We start from the raw sequence: 22774 nt of genomic DNA on the forward strand, positions 1-22774 counted from the left end.
TAGAACAGTGCCTGGCACATAGAAGGTTCTCAATAAATATTGACTGATGGAATGAAGTATGAATGCATACATGCATTAACTACAGGGAAGGCGAGATCACAATAGCAAGGACTTGGCAGTGTTTCTTCATCCCTGTCCATTGGTAAAAGCAACTGGTATTGCGGGCAATGAAAGGATGGCTTACTGTAAACAGGGCATCTGTATCTGTATTGGCACTCTGTCTCTAATAATATCGTTGAAAAATCTAAACATGTCCAGCATTTTACACATCCAAGGTGAGCCATGCTGGATCCTGGCAGATGACAATGCCAGGTAGCCTAGATTCTTGAGGAGAATGAACTGAGGAACTTAAGCCTGAGTTCTTAAAAAATTTGGACTCTGATCATCCCTCTGACTGTATGTGTAGCTATATTTTGTCTGATAAACAGTTGAATTTATATGCTTAAAGAAAAAAATGTGCTGTAATGTAGAACAGAGATTGTTCATCAGACTTTTCTGTTCTACACAGTGGTTTTCAAACCTTGGAAGTGCCTGGGGGCTGTGCTTTTTATCTATTTTACTCACTTGTTTTGTGACAGAAGCATTCTGCTGCAGAGAAAGAAAAAGAACAAGGCAAAAGTTTGAATACATAGGTCTGTAGGAACTATCTCTCAGAAATGGCTAGGTCTTTGTATTCCAGTTATGTGTTCTGCAAATAATTATCTTGCATATAAATATCAGCAGTTCTCTAGAAAGTGTGCACCAGAATTCAGACACTGAAAAGATATTTCTCCGTTATTAATTGACAACTCTTTAAGAGCAACCTTGGAAGCCAGGTGACAGTGGAAATGATCTGTTCAGTGTGTTGAAAGAGGACAAATGCTAACCTGTAATCCTGTTCCCAGAAAAATTATCCTTTAAGAATGGGGCAAAATAAAGTCATTTATTAGATTAATTAAATTAAGATAGTTTTCTTCCAATAGACCATCATTAATGGAAATTCTAAACAAGGACTTTGAAAAGAAGGAAAGTTATTCCAGATGGAAGGAAGAGTGAATGGAGAGAAAATAATGTGATAAATTTGTGGATAAATATAAATGATTGTTAACTGTGTCAAATAATAACATTATCTTTTGGGATTTAAAAAAAGAACATTAGCATATGCAAAAATAATAATGTAAGTTGGGAAGAGGGTAAAGTACTCTAAGAGCCAAGAGTTAATTGTACCAGAAGAGGGTATTAACTTCTGACTTTGATATGGTTGGGATAGATGTTATAGTTTCTATGGCTTTTCTATTCAAATTAGTAGCCAAGTGTGGCCATTTAAATTTAAATTTAATTAAAAATTTCATTCCTGAATTGCACTAGACACATTTCAGTTGCTCAATAGTCACATGTGGCTAGTGAATATTTTATTGGGCAATACAGATTTGGAATATTTTCATTATTACAGAATGTGTTATTGGATAATGCTCTTTTAGAGTAGCCAGAATAGAGTAGAGGAATAGAAAACGTAATGAGTAACTTCTAGATTCGTAGAAGGGGGAAAAATTAATCAATCTACAAAGAAGGAAGAAAGGAGAGGTAAAGGAATGTTGAACTGGTGGGACAGAGAGAATGTTGGATTTAATAAATTCAAATATATGTATAATTATAGTAAGTATAAATAGGACTAAATGCTCCAGTTAAAAGACATTGATTCTGAGGCTGGATTAAAAAATATATATATTTGTTGTTTACAAGAGACATATACAAAACAGTATGAAGTTAAACAGAAACATTACAAGTAAAAAGAGGGAGAAAAGAAATCCAATACAATTGCTAATCAAAAGAATGCTGGTGTATCTACAGTAATGTCAAAATGAATAGACTTTTAAGTCAAAAATCATTTTAGTAATGCTTGAATGATCGAATGTTTAATTTGCCAGCAAGATATAATCATTTTAAATTTGTATGTGCCTGGAGACACCTGGAAGGTAAATACCCTGATTGATATGCATTTCTTGGACCCATGGGAACTGCCAAAAGAATAAAGGTCAGTTTTTGACAATGAAAAACAAAATTTATGTGCATCTAATAACATAACCTCAAAGCTATAAAGCAAAGCTTAACAGAATTATAAGAAGAAATAGATTGCCCTACTGGAAGATTTTAATATACCTTTCTCTGTCATTGATAGAAGCAGAAAGAAGAAAAAAAAGAAAATCTAATGAACATCCATTCTTTTAAAAAATTTTAATAAACTTCTTATTTTTGAATAATTTCAGGTTTACAGGAAAGTTACAAAGATGTTACAGAGAATTCCCGTATACTCTTCACTCAGTTTCCCCTAATCTTACCTGACCATGGTTCCTGTGTCAAAACTTAGAAATTTAATATTGGTGCATTACTTTTCACTATATTATAATCTTCATTTGTGTTTCACCAATTTTTCCACTAATTTTTTTTGTTGTTGTTCCAGAATCCAATCCAGAGTATCACATTGCATTTAATCATATCTTCCTAGTATCCTCTTGTCCATGACATTTTCTCAGTGATTCCTTGTTTTTTATGAACCTGATTCTCTTTATACATTCATGAAATTTGTAAAAATTGACCTAATACTGGCCATAAAGCAAGTTTCAACGAATTTCTAAGGATTTAAAACATACAGAGTATAGAATATTCTCTGACCACAATGCAATTAAGCTGGAAATCAATAGAAACTCAATAGAGACTGTTTGGGCCAAAAAAGCACAATGAAATTTAGAGTGTATTTTAAACTGCACAATTACTAAATCCATATCAAAACTTGTGAGATTTAGCTAACACAACTTTTAGAGGGATTTTTAAAGCCCTAAAATCATGTGTTAAGGAATAAAAAAGACTGAAAATTAATGAGCTATATATCTGTCTTAAGAGCAGAAAGTATTAAAATAGAAAGTAAACATAGGGGCTGGCCCTATGGCCAAGTGCTTAAGTTCATGTGCTCTGCTTTGGTGGGCTGGGGTTTGCCAGTTTAGATCCTCGGCATGGACCTACACACTGCTCATCAAGCCATGGTGAGGCGGTGTCCCACCTAGAAGAACTAGAAGTACCTACAACTAGGATATACAACTATGTACTGTGGCTTTGGGGAGAAAAAAAAGAAAAGGGGAAGATTGGCAACAGATGTTAGCTCAGGGCCAACCTTCCTCACAAAAAAAAAAGCCTGAAAGTAAACATATAACAAAGATTAACAAAGCTAAAATTCTTCGAAAAGGATTCTAAAATAACAAACAGAAAATGAAATTTTAAAAGTATGTTATTTTCATGGTACAAGTTCCTAAGAATAAATCTGGCAAAAAGATGTGCAAGACCTCTTATGAAGCTAATTTTAAATTTGAGAGAAATTAGAGACCCATGTAAATGTAGGTCTCTATTCTGTTCTTAGATTTTAGGTTTCAAGACTGAATCTATAAAGATGTCAGTTTTCTCTAAAATAAATTATAGTTTCAGGACAACCCCCCAAAAAATCCCAGCAGATTTGTGGGGAGTAGTTGTGGAATGTGACAAGTTGATTCTACAATATATACACAAAGGGCCGGGAATAGACGCCAGGATATTCTTGAAGCAGAACAAGTAGGGAGGACTTGCTCTTCCAGATATGAAGTATTTTAAATATTGTAATTAAGAATTAGACCAATGACAGAGAATTGAGGCCAAAAAAGACCATGCATTTGTAGATAGAAATAGGGCACTGTAGAGCAATTGGGGAAAGGCAGTCCTTTCAAAAGAAAGTGCTAAGACAATTAGATAGCCATTAGATATCTAATTAGATAGCTAGATAGCCAATTCAAATTTCTAATTAGATAGCCAATTAGAAAAAAATGAAATTGTTTCCCCCAACTCACACCATGAAATTCTATTCCATATGCATTGATGTTTAACTGTAAAAGATAAAACTGCAAAAATTCAGGAATATATTTCTAACCTTAATGATAGGAAAGGATTTCTAAAACCAGACACAGATGCATTAACCATGAAGAACATTGGTAAACATGACTACATTAAAATTGAAAACTTGTTAGGGCTGGCACGGTGGCATAGGGGTTAAGTTTGTGCAGTCCACTTTGGTGGTACAGGGTTTATAGCTTCAGATCCCAGGCATGGATCTATACCACTCATCAAGCCATTCTGTGGCGGCATCCCACATACAAAATAGAGGAAGATTTGCACAGATGTTAGCTCAGGGACAATCTTTCTCACACACACACACAAAAGATGAATGAATAATTATATTATGGTGTAGTCATACGATGGAAGACTATAGTACGATGAAAAAGAACAAAGAGTAGCTGTGTACCACTACATACAGCTACCTAGCATATTATATATTTGTTTATTTGGTTTATTGTTTGTCTTTACTCTAGAATATAAACTTATGAAAGCATAGACCATCTGTTTTGTTCACTGATTAGTCTGCAGTTTCTCTAACAGCACCTGGTACATAATCGGCCATAAAAGGAACCTAAATGAAATATTAATGTAGAGATTCTGCCTGTGAGATCTTTGTACTTTTCATTGCTAGTCTATAGAAGTACAATTGATCTTTGTATATTGATCTTCTGTTTATTATTCTAGTTATATATTTGTGGACTCCTTAGGATTGAAAATTCAGATTCTTTGGAAAGATTTAATGAAGCTGAGTCACTAAAGAAAATTGCTGTAAACAGTAAAGGTGTTAAGAAAAATAATGAAAATCTAAAAGGATTGATGCCCTCAAATTGTTTCTTAAGGGTCTAAATTTTCATTTTAAATAAATCAAAACCAGAAGTCATACTCTTTTGTTTGGTTTACATAGAATCATAGCCAAAAGGTCTGCTTTCAAAAAAAAGTCCTTTTTTAAAAGGCTTTGCATCAAAAGATTGACAAATGAATACATTCATGTGTTTTAAGTTAACAGGAAATGTTTGATATGTATATAATATTTTCCATAATTCTCTGCTTTGACTTTTTCAATTATTAGGTCTTTTTAACCACTGTCAGTCCCACTTGCATGGTTAGGAGGTTTTTACTATCCTAGAATTTTGCAGGAACAAAAAAAATAAATTATAGCCTAGAGCACTTGTTCTCAAACTTTGCTATGAATCAGGGGAATGAAAACTTAGACAAATTGAGAAGCAACTTGAGCCTGGAATTCTTTTAGGTATTTTTCACCAGCTCCCCAGTTTGAGAACCACTGTCCAGAGTATTACTTGTGCACATATATGTCAAGACTTGTGGTATTCAAAAAGTAAGTATTCAAGAAGATTATTTGGATATGGAAAGAAAACATTGGCCCTCTTATTTTTATATCATTGTATTAATTTGTATTTGTTTTATTATGTGTATATTATATTAATACAGTAGTATATGTAAGTAATTTATAAATATATTTTAGGGATGAGAGGGCAATCAAGTTCTTTAGACAGCAGAAACCTATTTTTTCTTCAATAGTCAAAGTATAATGGAGGGAGAGTAGAGATGCCAAATTCTATTTTCATATAGCTTAAAACTTTGAATTTACTTTTCTACTGCCTCCTAAGACAAAGATGAAATAAGAGTCTTGAGGCAAATACTGTCCCTGATTAATATATATTAACTTTTCTTCAGGAAAATAACATTAGTTATATCTGCTCATATCTCCACCATACTTTGCTAGGAACTAAATAATAAACAAAATGGAAAAACTTTGTTAATCCCATAAATCAATATCTTCAGATTTGCCTTGTTTTAAATGTAAAACATTTGTTTTTAGGGGGAAAAAACCTGAGATTTTTCTTATTTTTCCTCCTGAAATAGTTTACTTTTTATTCACTTAAATGTATCTTTACAACCTTAAGAAATAAAATTGCATGTAATAATCCCATTTCATTGTTTTTGCATAATTGAAATATAGCTAAGCAATATTTTTCATAATATGTTATAGTGAGCTATAAACAAAATTGAAAACTGTTGGGGTGCTGATTTTAGTGCTGATTTTCTTTTTTATAAGTAATACTTTTCTATTTAGTATTGTATTAAAATAAAACCCTAAAGAGTGATATGGGTTTCTTTGTTATTGTTTTTAATCTTATCATGATTAGTGAGACAGTCATTTGTTTTCTAGATTGATGACATTGTAAAAGCTGTTGGTAACTGCAGCTACAACCAACTAGTGGAGAAGATCATCTCTTGTAAGCAGTCAGACAATAGTGAGCTGGTTAGTGAAGGTGGGTGAATGCTGCTATTACCTGACTTATTCTTGGCAAAATAACTTGTCTTATAATTTAATATATTTTAAATGTCTTAAATAAGACTTCTAAAAAGTGCAAGTGATGCTACTTGTAGGAATTAAAAGTCACTATTCATAAAGGTGCCAGAAAGGTTTTTCCTAGAACCCTTTTCACTTGAGTTGTAAAATCAGGCCTAAATTCTAATAAAAGTCTTTGGAATCACTTGCTAGCTTTAATATGGTTATTAAAGGGGTTACTGATAATTACTCTTTTAAAAAAGTGTTATTTAGGGGGAGTACTGGGTGAACTTTATAATTCGTCCTGAACGCTTCAGTTGACTGAGATGAGTATTATGGTGCTCAAGTGTTCATCTTAGTAGAGCTCTGCCGTATGTTTCAGTACAATGTAGTATATGAAATCCCCTTCTGGGTCAGAGTATACCTCTGATCATCAGTTTTCCTAGTCCTTAGCTAATTAAAATTGCAAAATTCATCATTATAGAAGAAGTTTCATATATTTTCAGCTGTGCTCTAGTCAATAAAGGAAAGAGCTGATTTAAAACTAGAATGCTATCTGGAGCCATAGCATTTGGATATAGCTTTCCCACCACCCACTTCACTTTTTCATAAATATGCACAAATACTGAGGCTACTGTTCTCCTCTGTTTGAGGGAAAAACAAGAGAAAGAGAAATCATGAGAAGCAGGGGATAAGCTTTATCATTCTCTCTCGGACACACAATTCTTTTACATGATATATAATAAAAGTTGATTACAATCACCATATTTTTAAAAATTAAAGGTACAAAAGTATATAAGGACATTTAAAAGACGATGTGTACATGAATCTCTTACTATCTTGATTAATCAGAACCCAACTAATTATATTACTCAATTATCTATCTAGAAGTGTAACATGTTTAAGCAAGAGGCAAGTAGCAAGAAAATACAATGTTTTAGCTGAGGCTTATCCTAGTCTTCTACCTGCAATAAGCACATAAATATATAGGGATATTAATCATTGATTTGTATGATAACTCTTTTACTACAACCTCAGGCAGCAAAGTTTAAATTTTAGGGAGGAGAGGACAAAGCTGTTAAAAAATATTTTCTCTCAATTAACAAAATTCCACTCACTAGAACTTTCCATTCCTTATCCAAGCTCTCATTACTATAAATACATTCCTAAAAGCAGACTGTAAAGAAAATTTCCATCTGTGGATTCCTACTTTTTCAGTAATTTCCAATATACCATTCAATAGTAATTGAGGGAACAATAGGATTCAATTAGTGCTAACAGATGGAATGATAGCCAGGATGTGATATTTGGGTAAATAGATTTATAGGATAAGAAGCTATAGGAAACACTGTTAACAGCATTTTTCCCAAGCCAGGATGCAATGTAACGAGGGTAGGACTTAGGTAGTACACTAATTAACAAAATGAACATGAGGCCAGCCCGGTGGCACAGCAGTTAAGTTTGCATGTTCCGCTTAGGCAGCCCAGGGTTCACCCGTTTGGATCCCGAGTGCGCATATGGCACTGCTTGGCACACCATGCTGTGGTAGGCGTCCCACATATAAAGTAGAGGAAGATGGGCATGGATGTTAGCTCAGGGACAGTCTTCCTCAGCACAAAGAGGAGGATTTGCAGCAGTTAGCTCAGGGCTAATCTTCCTCCAAAAAAAAAAAAAAAATGAACAACAACAAGAAACCAGTCCCTTCATCACTTCTCCTTTTTCTCAACCTGATGTTACAACTATAATTATTTCTCTGATGTTGATTCCCCAGCATAACAAAAAGCTATAGCTGATTTGTATAGTATTGAGTACTTGATAAGAACATCTTGGTAGAAGCAAGGAAGAAATTATATTAGTGGTATAGAATTTTCAGGTAATATATATTAGAATTGATTAATTCCTTGATACATAAATTTTGTAATGGTGAAATTCTGCATATCAGATTCCATATCAAGGAATAATTATATATGGAATTCAATACAATTAAAAAGCTAAACTAGGAGCTGGCCTAGTGGCATAGTGGTTAAGTTTGTGTACTCTGCTTTGGCAGCCTGCGGCTGGAAGGTTTGGATCCCCAGCACAGACCTACACACCAATCATCAAGCCATGCTGTGCCGGCATCCCACATACAAAAGAGGAAGATTGGCACAAATGTTCGCTCAGGGCCAATCTTCCTCACCAAAAACAAACAAAAAGAAACTACAAATATGCAGTGTTGGAAATAATTATTCAACCCCAATGGTTACTTCTATAAGGCACTAAGAAATCATATAGGAAAGAAAAGGCCACAATAGACATTTTTACTTATAACGTAGCAATTAGCTTTCTTCCATCATTTTCTTCATATTTTCTTAGGAATAGTGTTCAACTAAAGTAGTCTCCTTTCTTTTTTCTATTTATCCTACAACTGTAACTTTCCTTCTGAATCAATAAAATATCCAAACGGTAGTTTATTTCTAATCTTTATTTATTAAAAAGTATTAAGCTTTGGTCTTAGATAACTACTTATTTTTTAAAAATTAAAAAAGTTGCAGAATACAAGAAATACTTTCACTATCATTCTTTTTTGATGAAAAAGAAATGTTATTTAGCTAACAGTCAAATAGAGATTCTTTCAACTTCATTCAGATAACGTTCATTTTCTTTTGATGGCAATAACTGTAAGTAAAAGTACAGAACTTTTATGTTTACATAGAGTACTATTATTTGCTACCTCTTTTGGGTGTTAATGCCTTTTGAATCTAGTTATAATGATGGGTTGTAGCATGGCAGCAAAAACCAATAAGGAAAAAAATAGCACAGTACCAGCTCCCAAATTTCAATAGATCTAGTCATTTAAATCCAGATGCTCTCTCAGGAATAATTTCTTCTCTAACAATTGTTTCTATGTAAAAAACATGCTTAAAGAAATAATTGTAGAATATTCATTTATTCAAATATTTATTGAGCCTTTATTATGTGCCATAAACACTGAAGATTATAGTTTGAATCCACATTGTTTTTGACAAAGTAATATTGATTTCCTTTTTTTCTTTCATTTTTATTTTCAGAAATCTCAAAAAGTTGGAATAGCACAATGAATATATCTATATATGCACTTCACCTAAATTCACCAATTAACGTATTGAATTTTTGCTTTCTTTCTATGTTCATACACTGTTTTTCCTAAATCATGTAAGAATTAGTTGCAAATATCATAGCCCTTTACCCATTAATGCTTCAACATTTGTCTCCTAAGAACAAAGAATCCTCCTATATAATCACGGTATAATTATCTCAGGAAATTCAGCATTGATACAATACTATTACCTAATATACTGTTCATATTCAAAATTCTCCAGTTGTCCCAATACTGCCCCTTATAGCTTTTAAGTTTTTTTCAATCTAGGCTCTAGTCAAGGATCATTTAATTGTCATATCAATTTAGTCTCCTGTAATCTAGAACAGATCCCTAATCTTTTTCCTTTCTTTTTTCCTTTTTGGTCTTCTGTGATACTGACTTTTCTTAATAGTTGTTTTGTGTAATAGTCCTCAATTTGGATTCATCTGATTATTTCCTCTTGAGTAGATTTAGGTTATATATTTTTGGTGGGAATACTACATAGGTGACATCATGTCTTTCCCAGTGCATCAAGTCAGACGTGATGTCTGATTATCCCATTATTGGTGATGTTCAAATATGATTATGGTGGTATCTGCCAGATTTTTTTTTTTTAGGAAGATTAGCCCCGAGCTAACATTGCCTGCCAGTCCTCCTCTTTTTTGCTGAGGAAGACTGGCCCTGAGCTAACATCCGTAGCCATCTTCCTCTACTTTATATGTGGGATGCCTACCACAGCAAGGCTTGACAAGTGGTACGTAAATCCACACCTGGGATCTGAACTGGTGAAGCCTGGGCCACTGAAGCAGCAGAACGTGTGAACTTAACTGCTGCGCCACTGGGCCAGCCCCCTGCCAGATTTTTTTGTTGTAAAGATACTCTTTCCCCTTTGTAATTTATAAGTAATCTCTGATGTTATGCTTTGAAACTGTGTAAATACCATTTCCTAATAATTTTTACCCAATAGAGTTGGCATTCGTTCTTACCTGAATCAACTATTACTATGGTGGTTATGATATTTTCGTTTATTCCTACATTAATTAGTTGGCATTCTTCTATAAAAAATAGTTGTCCCTTCTCCTCCTCCTCCTCCATTAAAAAAATATTTTTATCAATGTAGACTCATAGGTTCTTTTTTATTCAGTGTGTTATTATCCATTATTATCATTATTCTTTTTGATGCATAGAATTGTCTCAAATATGGCCAGTGGGATGCTCTCAAGCTGGATCCCATGTTCTTTTGACATGTACTCATCATTTCTTAAGCACTTCCTTATTTCCTAGCACAGTAAGAGGTTCTGGGCTCCCTACTGCATCCCTGGAATCAAATCGCATGAGCCCCTAAGTTTCAAAGAAAACCTGGGCATTTGTCACATTAGTGGACATTGTTTTGCCCCATCTTCTTGAGGAAAAATATAATGTATTTGAGTTTTGAAACTTGACAGTAGATGAAATAAAAAAGAAAATCTGATCATTTATGTAAAGCTAACACATGACAAAGTCAAGTTCTGACTGAGTTCAAATTTCAACACCCATCTCAGGCAGGGCCACATCCAGCCAACATTGTAAAATAAGCCAAGGTTCCTCTTCTCCTATTCCCTCTCTTTTTCCTTTTTTGCCTAATTTTATTGACATTCTTTCTTCCTTCACCTCCTTTAAGGCACTCAGTACTTTCATGTTCTCTAATAACTTTTCAGTAATAGAAAAAAATAATTTGATAACTTAATTCAGTATTGAATTTCTGAAATGAAGAAATATTTTTAAATACATTAATGTCAGGAAAATAGTTTTTAAATTTATTTTCAGTAATATTATTTTATTACCATTATGTTAATTTTTACCTTTAGTATCATTAATAACAATATAACAATAAAATTGAAATTTAATCTAAACGTTGCAAATAAACTATTTCTCATTTGAAGCAATGCAGATAAGTAAACTGCTCTGTAACACTTAGAATCATTTACCAAAATTTGTTTAATTAGTTATGAAAAGTTGAAACTAGATTAGGCATTTGAACATTCCACTAAAATCACAGGAGTGTCACTGTTTAAGAGTTGGTAGAAGAATTAGGAAACATTGTTCTAAGACTAAATTAGACTATGCTGTGTGTTTTGGGGAGAAATACAATTCAGTTTGCGCTTATAATAATCAGCATTAAATTTTTTAACTTAATACCAACAATTGCCCTGGGTTCCAGTCTTCACTTTTTCATAACTAGTTTTATGTCCTTGAGCAAGTCACTTATTCTCTCTGAGCCTGTGTCCTGTTCTATAGAAAGAAATACCTGAGGGAGACCTTTCTAGTGTTGAAGTTTTGAATTGCACACACATGAAAGTAATATTGTGCTGTATCTCCACTGACTTTGTATCTTTTTGAAAGGGATTTGTAGAAAGGATGTTGTGTCAGTGAGGTGTGAGAGGGGCATTTAGAAACATCTTTCTGAAGGAAGTGTTTAATAACATGGATATTATAGACAGCAGTAGTAATTCTCCGCACAGGCATAATGCTTACTCTTTAAATGCTATATAATAGTGCTTTAGTATATAACATACATTCTGCTCAGTAACTTGGTACTTAGCAAAGTAATGATGATAATCGAGGTGGGGAGCTCTTATTTCTAAATGTATAAACCCAAGAAGTTGCAAATGTGCTATAAATTTACTTTGGCTGTGGCCTTGTGTATAACTTTTCCACTTCCCCTCCTACCTTACCCAGTTCCTTGGAATAGTGTGATATATTAGTAACTTTTTACAACCACTTTGCAGCTTGAAGTGCTGTGGGAGGGATGGAGAGGGAGTAGAAAAAACCGCTACTATCCAGCTGCCTGTGGCTCTACCAAGTTTATTTTCAATTTCTTGTTGAGGTGTCAGCTTCTTAACACAGGTTCATCTTTACTCCTGATATCTGTACCTCTCTGCTCACTTATAAAGCTTTTTAGAGCATTCTCTTCCCCTTTATTGCTTCTGAGACATTTCTTCCTTTTTAAAGGAAGGGAGCAAACGGAGGAAGGAAAAGAAAGAAGGGAAGAAGAGAAAGATAGGCTTTTAAGATATTTATGCAGTTGATTCTCATTATTGCTGGTAGTTGTGTTCTATAAAGTTGCTGTGAAGACTGAACCACTGCTCCTAGGGGAAACACAAGATTGGGTTCCTGTGAGTCTCTGGTCACAAGATTTTCATCCACTGATGAGTATATAACCATGTTTTATCTGTGTTTCTGTTTAAAGACACCTTATTTAATATATATTGTTGATTTTTTAACATTAACCTCATGACCAAGAGCACTATAACTCTTGCTTGAATGAAGCTGCAAAAATGTGTATTTTCTCCATAAGGCATATCACAGCCTTTGTGCACTTAGGAACACTAGCAAGCACTTCAGCATTGTGCTTGGGGGCCATTTCACACGGTAAAAATCACCCCCAAAAAAGCACAAAAATGTGGAAAATGTAGCACTAAATAGACCATGAAAAGGACACTTGTTTACAGTATGAGAGCTGAAACAAGAAGGCAGAGCATTGCCTTGTTTGACCTCAGTGGGGAATGTGCACGTTGGGTGACTCAAATTTTTTGCCACTTTGCTCACATCCAGGAATGACCCTGAAAGCACAGCAACTATTGATTTTGGAGTTATAAATAAATTTTAGATAGTAGGAAAATTTGCGAATATGAACGCATGTGAATAATGAGGATCAACTACATAGATCTTTTAAAGTAAACTCCAGAAAACATCTTTATATTTCATTATGTTTTGAAAACAAAAGAGATCATTTCTATTTCTGAACTTGATAGGTCTACATAATGAGTGGTATATATTGGAAGAGAATAGGATAAAAATGGCATCAGTTATCTCACTATTTTCTGTTCAGTCTCATTTCTACTTTAATTTCAAGGCAAGAATTGAGCAGTTTATAAATTGAGAGTTATCTAGGATCTTTGTTAAAATCTTAAGCAACTCAATTTGTTAAGGCTACTTTTAATTTCTAAACACCCATCCATTGGGGAAGTAGCTGTTGATAGACATTTTTTGCTCCTACCCACTTTTTAAATTGCTAACTCTTGCTGTCTTGTTTTAGTGGGTTTTAATTTTGTTGTGTCCCCCTTATTGCAAGCTGTCTGAAATCCTTTTTGGAAGTAGCTCAAGTATAAGTAAGTACATTTACTGATAAAAAGAATTTCATATAACTGTTTCTTTAGGATGGAAATGTCTATAGACACATCTTCTGTAGCAGAATTAGAAAGAAGAATCTCCAGTTTGGGGCCATCATGTTACAGTAGGAAAAATCTTATTTTGATTGGCTTTTCTTCCTACTTGGAACACAATGTAAATAGAAAACTTTTTAATTTTTAAATTATTCTTCCATCTAATATTATGCGTTGGTTCCATAGGCTTTGTAGCTGAGCAGTTTCTAAATAATACAGCCACTCAACTGACATACCATGGATTATGTGAACTAACTTCAACGGTTCAGGAAGGAGAACTTTGTGTGTTCTTTCGGAATAATCATTTTAGCACCATGACCAAATACAAGGTATGATATAGAAACAGCTATTTAATTGTTACTCTAAATCAAAGAGCTTGATTTAAAGATGTCTTATGATATGCTTCAAAATAAAAAATTTTAGCACAATATTCCTTAACCATCAAATTATGAAGATAATTATTAAATACTTCTTTAGGATGAAATGGATTGGCAATTTAAGTGTTACTTCAAATCAGTTTTTTGTTTTTATTTAAATCTCAACTCATTTCTCACAGATTACTGCATTAAAAAAATATTTATAATTTTCTTTCGAAGGAAAAAAAAGGGAAGCCCTAAAGATAGAACCAGGGTGACTGCTAATAATGGAAGTTTATATTTGATGGCTAACAGAGTTTAGAAGAATCAAGATTTGTCTTTATGATAGTGTTTGCTGTTATAGTTATCAGTCTGACTTTAAATTCTTATCATGCCATTTATGGCTCTGCCAAAAACTCTTACTAATTCATCCCTTTTGTTACCTGTTCACATATCCCTTCTGTTTTTACAGCTGCCACCTTTTCAGAAGTGTATCACCTTATCCCTAGACTTCTGTGGTAAAATACTGCTCTGGTTATGTCAATAATGTAGTAAAAATGTTCAGTGGCACCCAATGCCCAGAGGATAAAAATGCAAGATATTGTCTCCTGTTTCCCTATTCCAACACTGCTTTAGCCATAATGTTCTATCCACTTATTAATAATCCATCATCCCCATACACATTTTATTGCTTTCTCCTTTCTAGACCTTTACTGCCATTTCTTACTCCTTAATCCCTGTTTGGAAAGATCTCTCTCCTTCTTGCCTATTTAAATTTCACCACTCCTTTAAGAAGCATTTCAAATACTGACTCTTCAGTAAAGCTACTCCTTCTCTCCTTAAACTAGTAGTTCTAAACCAAGATTGTATATTAGAACTACCTGGCGAGCTTTTAAAAAAATATCAATGCCCAGAGCTCACCACCAACTCAATTAAATCAGAATTTCTGGAGGTGGGATCTGAACGTCAGTATTTTTTTTTTTAAGATTTTTTATTTTTCCTTTTTCTCCCCAAAGCCCCTAGGTATATAGTTGTATATTTTAGTTGTGGGTCCTCCTAGTTGTGGCATGTGGGACGACACCTCAACATGGCCTGTATGAGCAGTGCCATGTCCGCGCCCAGGATCCGAACTGGTGAAACCCTGGGCGGCTGAAGCAGAGCACGCGAACTCAGCCACTCGGCCACGGGGCTGACCCCTGAACGTCAGTATTTTTTAAATGCTCTTCAGGTGATTTTAATATGCAGCTAAGCCTGGGGATCACTACTCTACCTGTCCTCTTCCAGCTCTTATGGGTCATATCCTCCTTACTTCACCCTTATTGATGAGTACCTTGTTACCAGTTTTCTTTCCATGTAAATATCTTATTTTTCTAAAGGAAAGTAAGCTTATAGAAATCAGGAATCAGGTCTTCATGTTTCCTTCAACACTTTAATCAGTGAATTGCACAAAGTAGTTAAAATAGCGATTTGTTGGGGCTGGCCCCGTGGCCGAGTGGTTAAGTTCGTGCGCTCCGCTGCAGGCGGCCCAGTGTTTCGTTGGTTCGAATCCTCGGTGCGGACATGGCACTGCTCATCAAACCACGCTGAGGCAGCGTCCCACATGCCACAACTAGAAGGACCCACCACGAAGAATATACAACTATGTACTGGGGGGGCTTTGGGGAGAAAAAGGAAAAAACAAATTTAAAAAATCTTTAAAAAAAAAAATGATTTGTTTGCTTCTACAAGAATACTTTAAAGCTCTAGCTCTCCTATGCCCGTATTAGTTATGGCAAGGGTTCGTTTGTATTGCTCCCACATTTGAGCTAGATGTGTGCTAGTATGGGCCCAGAGTCATTCATACACCTCAGAAATCTAAGGCCAAAGAACCTCAGAATCAGAACTATTGCTACATGGTAAATACTGCTAAGTTGTGTTGCTTTACCTGATCTCTTCAAGTGCACCCTTCATTCATTAGTTTAATAAATATCTATTGAGCACGATGTATGTCTAGGTGCTTGGCTAAGTACTAGCACTGCAGACTGAGCAAGGCAGCTACAGCTCCTGCCATTTAAGGACTTCCTAGTTTGGCAAGGGACATATGTTAAATAATTGCACAAACAGTTATTATTTCTATTGAGATACAGTCTGTAAAGGGTACATACGATATGCTGTGAGTGCTTCTATCAGGACTTATAACCTAGTTGAGGATGTCAGGAAACACTTCCTTTATTTTATTTTTTTTTTGAGGAAGATTAGCCCTGAGCTAACTACTGCCAATCTTCCTCTTTTTGCTGAGGAAGGCTGGCCCTGAGCTAACATCCATGCCCATCTTCCTCTATTTTATACATGGGAAGCCTACCACAGCATGGCTTTTTGCCAAGCGGTACCATGTCCGCACCTGAGATCTGAACCAGCAAACCCCGGGCCACCGAGAAGCGAAATGTCCGCACTTAACCGCTGCGCCACCAGGCCAGCCCCAAGACTTCCTTTAGAAGGCAACATTTAAATTGAGACCTGAAAAATGAATCTTCTAGGAGTTTAATCAGTTAACAAAAAAAGAGTTAACTAAGCAGATGGAACGTGTGCAAAGGCTCTGGGGAGGGGACAAACTTAACTCCTTAAGGAATTAAAAGAAGGCCTGTGTGGCTGAAGCATAAAAAATAAGAGACAGGAAGTAAGGCTAATGAAATAGGCAGATACCAGATCTTGTAGAGTTTTGAGTTAAGAGGAGAAACAGACCTTGGTGTCCTGATGGCCTAGTGGTTCTTTTTTTCTCTTTTTGGCTCAGCAGGAGTGAGATAGCTCGCAGGGAAAACAGGTCTCTGGCTGTCATTGGCTGTTGGACAACCTCCCCAAACTGAGCTCTAGACGTTCCCTTCTCTTCAAGGCCACATCCCTGACCAGGATGTTCTTGACTAGTCAACTTGGTACTCCCAGTGCTCCTGTGTGGTTGGGGAGACGGTGGCTGTCTTGGAGCGCTTCCTGTCATGTGTCTGTTTCTGGACTAAGTATGTCCTTCTGTGAGATAATGATAGTTCAGAGAATGTGTGCATCCTGCTGTTTCTCTGCCTTCTAAATTTTTCTCAGTAGACCTTATTCTATGGCTAAAGAGTGTTATCATTAGTTTTGTGTGTCTCGCAGCCCCTTGTACCATATTAAGATGCTTTGGACTATGAGGCAAAAGTCGATGTGGATTTAATTAGGAGACTATTGTGGGGAGGTCAGTAAGAGGTTATAGTGACTTGGACTAGGATGGTAAAGAAATGGAGAGTAGACAGATTCCACAGACATTTAGGAGATATAATCAACCAGATTTGGTGATTAAGATGTGAAAAATAAGCTAAAAATAACCCACTTTTAATGCTACATTAGATCTTCCTAATGCCTTCTAACATCTCACTTTTGAAGACCCTTGAGATTTTAGGGCCATTTTATGCGTTCACATTTAATGATCACTGTATTTTCCATCTTCCTACCCTGTGAACTCTTTGGAACACCTATTGTGTAGATATATTTCATCCCACAGAAATCCAGATTTATTCCAACAAAAAAGTAAATTTAACATCTGGATGGAATACGTCCTAAGAGAGATAAATGGTCTCCACAACTAGGGGCCTATAATAATAATAAATTGGCAATCAGTCATAAATATGTGTAACTATGTTATTTTATTAGTGGGGCTTATTTTTATTATGATTTGCAGAAAGGATCTTTATGCTTTCTGGTACCCATATCATATACCATTCCAGGACCAAGACCAACAAGGCAGAAGTCCATGTTGGCAGGACAAAAAAGGATTGCCTAGAAAAGGTTATCTTCAATTTCTTTACTGGTTGTACCAATTTCCTTAGGAATTTGCTAAACTCTTAACTTGTGCATAAAAATTTTTTGTCATCTAAATTCTTTTGGAACTTTAGAGATGTATGAGCTATTGACTTATATTTGACCAAAGGGGAGGTATATGTCTGTTATAACTTTCTCCAGTACTATATGTCTGTTCTAATTCCTGTCTCTAGACATTGGATAGAGTCAGGGGCAAATTCTCTCTTAGGTTAGACTTTTTGGTGACTCTTTATACACCAAAGCACTGAAGATTATAGATACTTCTAAAACTTGTACCTGGACAAAGTATTCTCTGTTTACTAACTTTATAATTCCATCTTCATAGACTTTTTTATTAGGCCTTCTGCCATCACAGAGTCACAGTGGATATGTTAATCAAATTGACTTTTTTTTTTTTCCCTGTATAATATCTACCAGTCAACCTCATACTTCCCCACTGTCTAACATAGTATGCTCTATGGTTTTGATTACACAGCCTCTAATGACATTGTCCCTGACCACGGACTCTAACTGACTTCCTGTTGTTGAAAAGTCATCTTATCATTCCTAGTTTTGTGGGTTTTCATACCTAAACTCTGGACAAGTACCTCTGCTGTTTCTTTCATTAGTATTAAAATAATCAAGTCCAGCTCTTGTTTGTTGTAATAGCATCTTACATCTTGGATTCTCTTATATATAATTCTCTATTCAAGACATAATTATTCCATTTTATTTTTATGAGCCTCCTCCACTTCTCCAATACTTTCTGCTTTCTCTTGGGTAAGATAAACTACTGTTTCCTTGGCCCCTGTCTAGATCACCTAGCTTCTGGGTCTTTGGTTTGTATAATGACATCTGCATTAGCTCTTTCCCCATCATTACTCCCTCTTGATCATCCCTGTCCCATATCAACCTTTATATCCATGTCATAACTCCCTCTTGGTTTTATTTTTTTATTTTATTTTTTTTAAGATTTTCTTTTTCCTTTTTCTCCCCAAAGCCCCCCGGTACACAGTTGTATATTCTTAGCTGTGGGTCCTTCTAGTTGTGGCATGTGGGATGCTGCCTGAGCATGGCCTGATGAGCAGTGCCATGTCTGCAACCAGGATCCAAACTGGCGAAACCCTGGGCTGCTGAGGTGGAGCGCACAAGCTTAACCACTCGGCCACGGGGCCAGCCCCCCCTCTTGGTTTTAAATTACTGACATCTCTCTGGAGTATATTCAAAACCAAGGTTTTTGAGTCTGGCTTTTGTTTGTTTGCTTTTTTACTTTATGTTTAGGGATTAGAAGTAAAAAGTAGTATAGAAGGAGGTACAGTTCTAGATAAGTACTAAAGCCATGTTAAGAAAGAAATTTGTCCATTCTCTTTCCTCATTGACTAAGATTAGTGGGAATTTTTTTTTTCACAGAAGGCTACATTTAAGTAAAAATTCATGTAATTTAGTTATTTTAAAAGTTGGTTGATACATCAAAAATTGTCACTTTTAAAATTTTTTTAAAATGGGGGCAGTAGTGAGAGAAACAGAGTAAGAAAAGTGATAGATTCCTCAGTATAGGCAGAGAGAGTCATCTTTTTCTCAAATAGGAGGCAGGATAAGGAGATAGAGAAACTGAGATAGATTTTCATGAATATAATATCTTATATTCATTAAGCACTATATGCCTTGTATTGTGCTAAGCACTTTACATTCATTATCTCATTTAATTACCTCCACTTTACAGCTGAGAGAACAGGCTTAAAGGCCCTAAGTAACCTGCCCAACATCACTCAGCTTGTGAGCAGCTCCAGTCAGACTTTCAAGTCTACACTCTCAACATCTCTGCCTCTCTGGGTGGTTAAGAAAGCTATTTATGGGTGAGATTGATGTTTGTTAAGTAGGAATGACGTTCATCTTTCAATTTATAAGATATCTTTGAAATTCTCTGGTCTACCTGCCTCTATATCACTTTACAAGAAAAGAAAACTAAGGTCCAAAGATGTTAAGTAGTTTGAATCCAAGATAACCAAAAATATTCAGGTAGTGCTTTCCTCCATGTTTTAAAGGCTGGAATTACTTAATTATTTTTTTATTACATTTGACAACTTTTCTTCTAATTTATCAATTTACAAATTGTGATGATATTGTCATGTATTTTGTTAATACCAGTAACTCACTCTATATAGAACTGATTTACCAGAGTATTTTAGATGAAATAGGTTTTCATTCAGTCTTCTTTTGTAATCCAATTGCACATTTAAAAAAAATTTTCTATCTCATTTCTTTGTCATTTTTATATCATAAAAATAACATACATTTTATATATCAATAATTTAAGAACTTAATGTATACATTCGGCATTCGTGTTTTTTTTAATGAAATTAGTATTTTAGAGACTGATGAGTGAAATTAGGAGGAAGACTCAAGGCTTAAAAAAGAAAACTTTGACTAGGTAATGTAGCAAAAATGCTGTGGTATAAAAGCAAGAAATATTCTTTTTTTTTTAAAGATTTTATTTTTCCTTTTTCTCCCCAAAGCCCCCCAGTACATAGTTGTGTATTTTTAGTTGTGGATCCTTCTAGTTGTGGCATGTGGGATGCCACCTCAGCATGGCTTGATGAGTGGTGCCATGTCCGCACCCAGGATTTGAACCGGTGAAACCCTGGGCCGCCAAAGCAGAGCGCACGAACTCAACCACTTGGCCACGGGGCCGGCCCCACAAGAAATATTCTTGATGTGATTTAACTGTAGACTCTCAAGAACAAATGGGCCTAAACTGTTAAGTACTATACTAATACATACTTTGCTATTCCACACTGCAGTTATATAAAGGAACTGTTGAGTAATAACCAGCATTGTTGACAGTGGACCAGTTAACAGACTTTTTTGATAAATGTCAAGATCTAAAAGAAGGAGAAATTGAGGCTGATGGTCCATGAGAAGACAGATCAGCTATACCAAGAAAGAGACACCCTTTTAGTTAAAACTTATAAATATTCATATGCTATGGTTGATGCATATGGATGATTCATATGCTATGGATATGCTTTCATTAGAGACCCTCCCAGAATTTATCCATCCTGAAGTGTCGTTTGGAGGAAAATTATCGATCATTATGGTTCCTCCCCTAGTAAGCAGCCAATCTAATATATGATCTGTATAAAATAAATCGTAAAACCTAGATCTTGTATAATATAATGGTATGTTGAAATGTATTGTGATAAGTATAAGTAGAAGGGTCAGACCTATTTGGTGGAAAATTGGCTGGAAAGAACTTTTAGTTTTTCCCTTAAATTACCCTAGGGCAAGGTAGACCCTAACTGGGTGTTAAAAACATGTTAGGTAATGAGGACACATGCGTAAATAAAAGATGACTCTGGTCCTCAAGGAGCTTTGAATGTATTAAGAGAGATAAGTCAGTAAACAGACAACTACAATTCAACGTATAAAGTGCTATGATATTGGTAAGGCAGGATTCTATGGAATCACATGAAAGGAGCACCTAATCTCAGCAGAAATGGGATCATTGCTTTCCATGAAATGAATCCTCGAGCACTTAGCATAGTGCTGAGCTTATGGTAGGCATTCCAATATTTGATGAATTGGAACATATCTGATTTTTTTTTTTTTTAAAAGCATGAACCTAGATTTAAGTTTTGCTTAAAACAATGTCTTTAAACTTTATACCAAAATGTTGCTATAGCAATTTTAATGACCATATAAATTAATCAGTATCTACAGCTAACTCTTAAATGTAACTGGTAGCAGACAGGAAAGACTTTGTACTTTAGGAAGAGCTGTGTCCCTCAGTGCTGGACACATAGTAAATGTTGAAAAATAATAATTACTTAGTTTTTTCAAGCTTCAGAATTTATTCAATAATTTCTCTACTCCCACCACCAAACTCTTCAAAGGAATTTCTTATACTTAACTACTAAGATTAATTGTGAATGATAAGAGAGAACATGAAAAGTATTCTTGTGCAATCATAAATACTATATTAATCAGTGGGAACTCTGAGCAAGTAAATGAAAGTCATATCCTCAGCAACTCTGAAGAAAAAATGGCTTACAAACCTATATGGTATAATATGGACACTTTACTTATGATTGGAGTTACAACTAATGCATATGAAAAATTAGAGGTCAATGCTAAATTCTGTGGTAGTGACTATAAATACAACATGAGTTCATTGATTCAATAAACATTACGTTCCAACTTGATGATACACCCTACACTAGGCCCAGAGTTACAGAGATTAAAAAATATAGGCTAGGGAAAGAGGCAGGAAAACACAATCATGGTAAAGTGTGATTCAGTGCTACAATGGAAATAGATACAAAGTACTACTGGTGTATGAGGAAGAGCAGCTAATGGTTCAGAGAAAGGAAAAATTGGATTGGATTAGTCATATAGGCTTAATTTAAAAAAAGAAAACAGGTAATGTGATATCATTTTATTGTGACTGTGTCTTATTTGTTACTTGATATATTTTTTAGGAGCTTGTTTAGTATTTTTCTATTTTGTGAAAGGAGATTATAAACCCACAAAGGCTATTTATAAAAGTCATGTATTAGTTAAGCATGCCAAGAGCTCCTAGTTTTATTATAATGTAGTATACCAATTATAAACCATATTCAGAGCCAGGTAGATTTAATCCGGTGAGAAAATAAGATATCTACTTGAAAATAGAAAATAATAAATCTACATTTATTATGTTGTACAGGTCTAACTAGTGGGGGTTATTAATATGCTTTAAACATACAGATTATAAAATTTCTCTTAAATATTAACTAGTTTTGATCAATTTAAGAGTCTTCTTTCTTTGCTTATTTCTTATTAAGGGTCTACTGTATTTGTTGGTAACAGACCAGGGGTTTCTTACTGAAGAAAAAGTTGTTTGGGAAAGCCTACATAATGTCGATGGTGATGGAAATTTCTGTGACTCAGAATTTCATCTGCGGCCTCCTTCAGATCCTGAAACTGTATACAGAGGGCAACAAGATCAGATAGATCAGGTAAGTTTGTTTTGTCTTCTTCATATTGTTTAAGATGTTCATTCCTTTCAAATGTGAGTTCATGTATCCAAAACTTTTGAACTAAAGATTTATTCATTAAT

At 34.9% G+C, this 22774-nt stretch overlaps 1 protein-coding gene across 2 annotated transcripts in view; it reads left to right on the forward strand.

Moving 5' to 3' along the window:
- The window catches only part of MINDY2 (MINDY lysine 48 deubiquitinase 2), a 69365-nt gene that overhangs the window by 35151 nt on the left and 11440 nt on the right, over window positions 1–22774 (forward strand). For both annotated transcript variants that reach the window (XM_046653271.1, XM_046653270.1), the window contains exons 5-7: window positions 6089–6191; window positions 13703–13845; window positions 22500–22673. In XM_046653271.1, coding sequence (XP_046509227.1) covers window positions 6089–6191; window positions 13703–13845; window positions 22500–22673 — 420 coding nt within the window. The remainder of the gene's footprint in view (window positions 1–6088; window positions 6192–13702; window positions 13846–22499; window positions 22674–22774) is intronic.

This window comes from Equus quagga, chromosome 2, assembly GCF_021613505.1.
Source record: "Equus quagga isolate Etosha38 chromosome 2, UCLA_HA_Equagga_1.0, whole genome shotgun sequence".
In the NCBI taxonomy this organism is placed as follows: domain Eukaryota; kingdom Metazoa; phylum Chordata; class Mammalia; order Perissodactyla; family Equidae; genus Equus; species Equus quagga.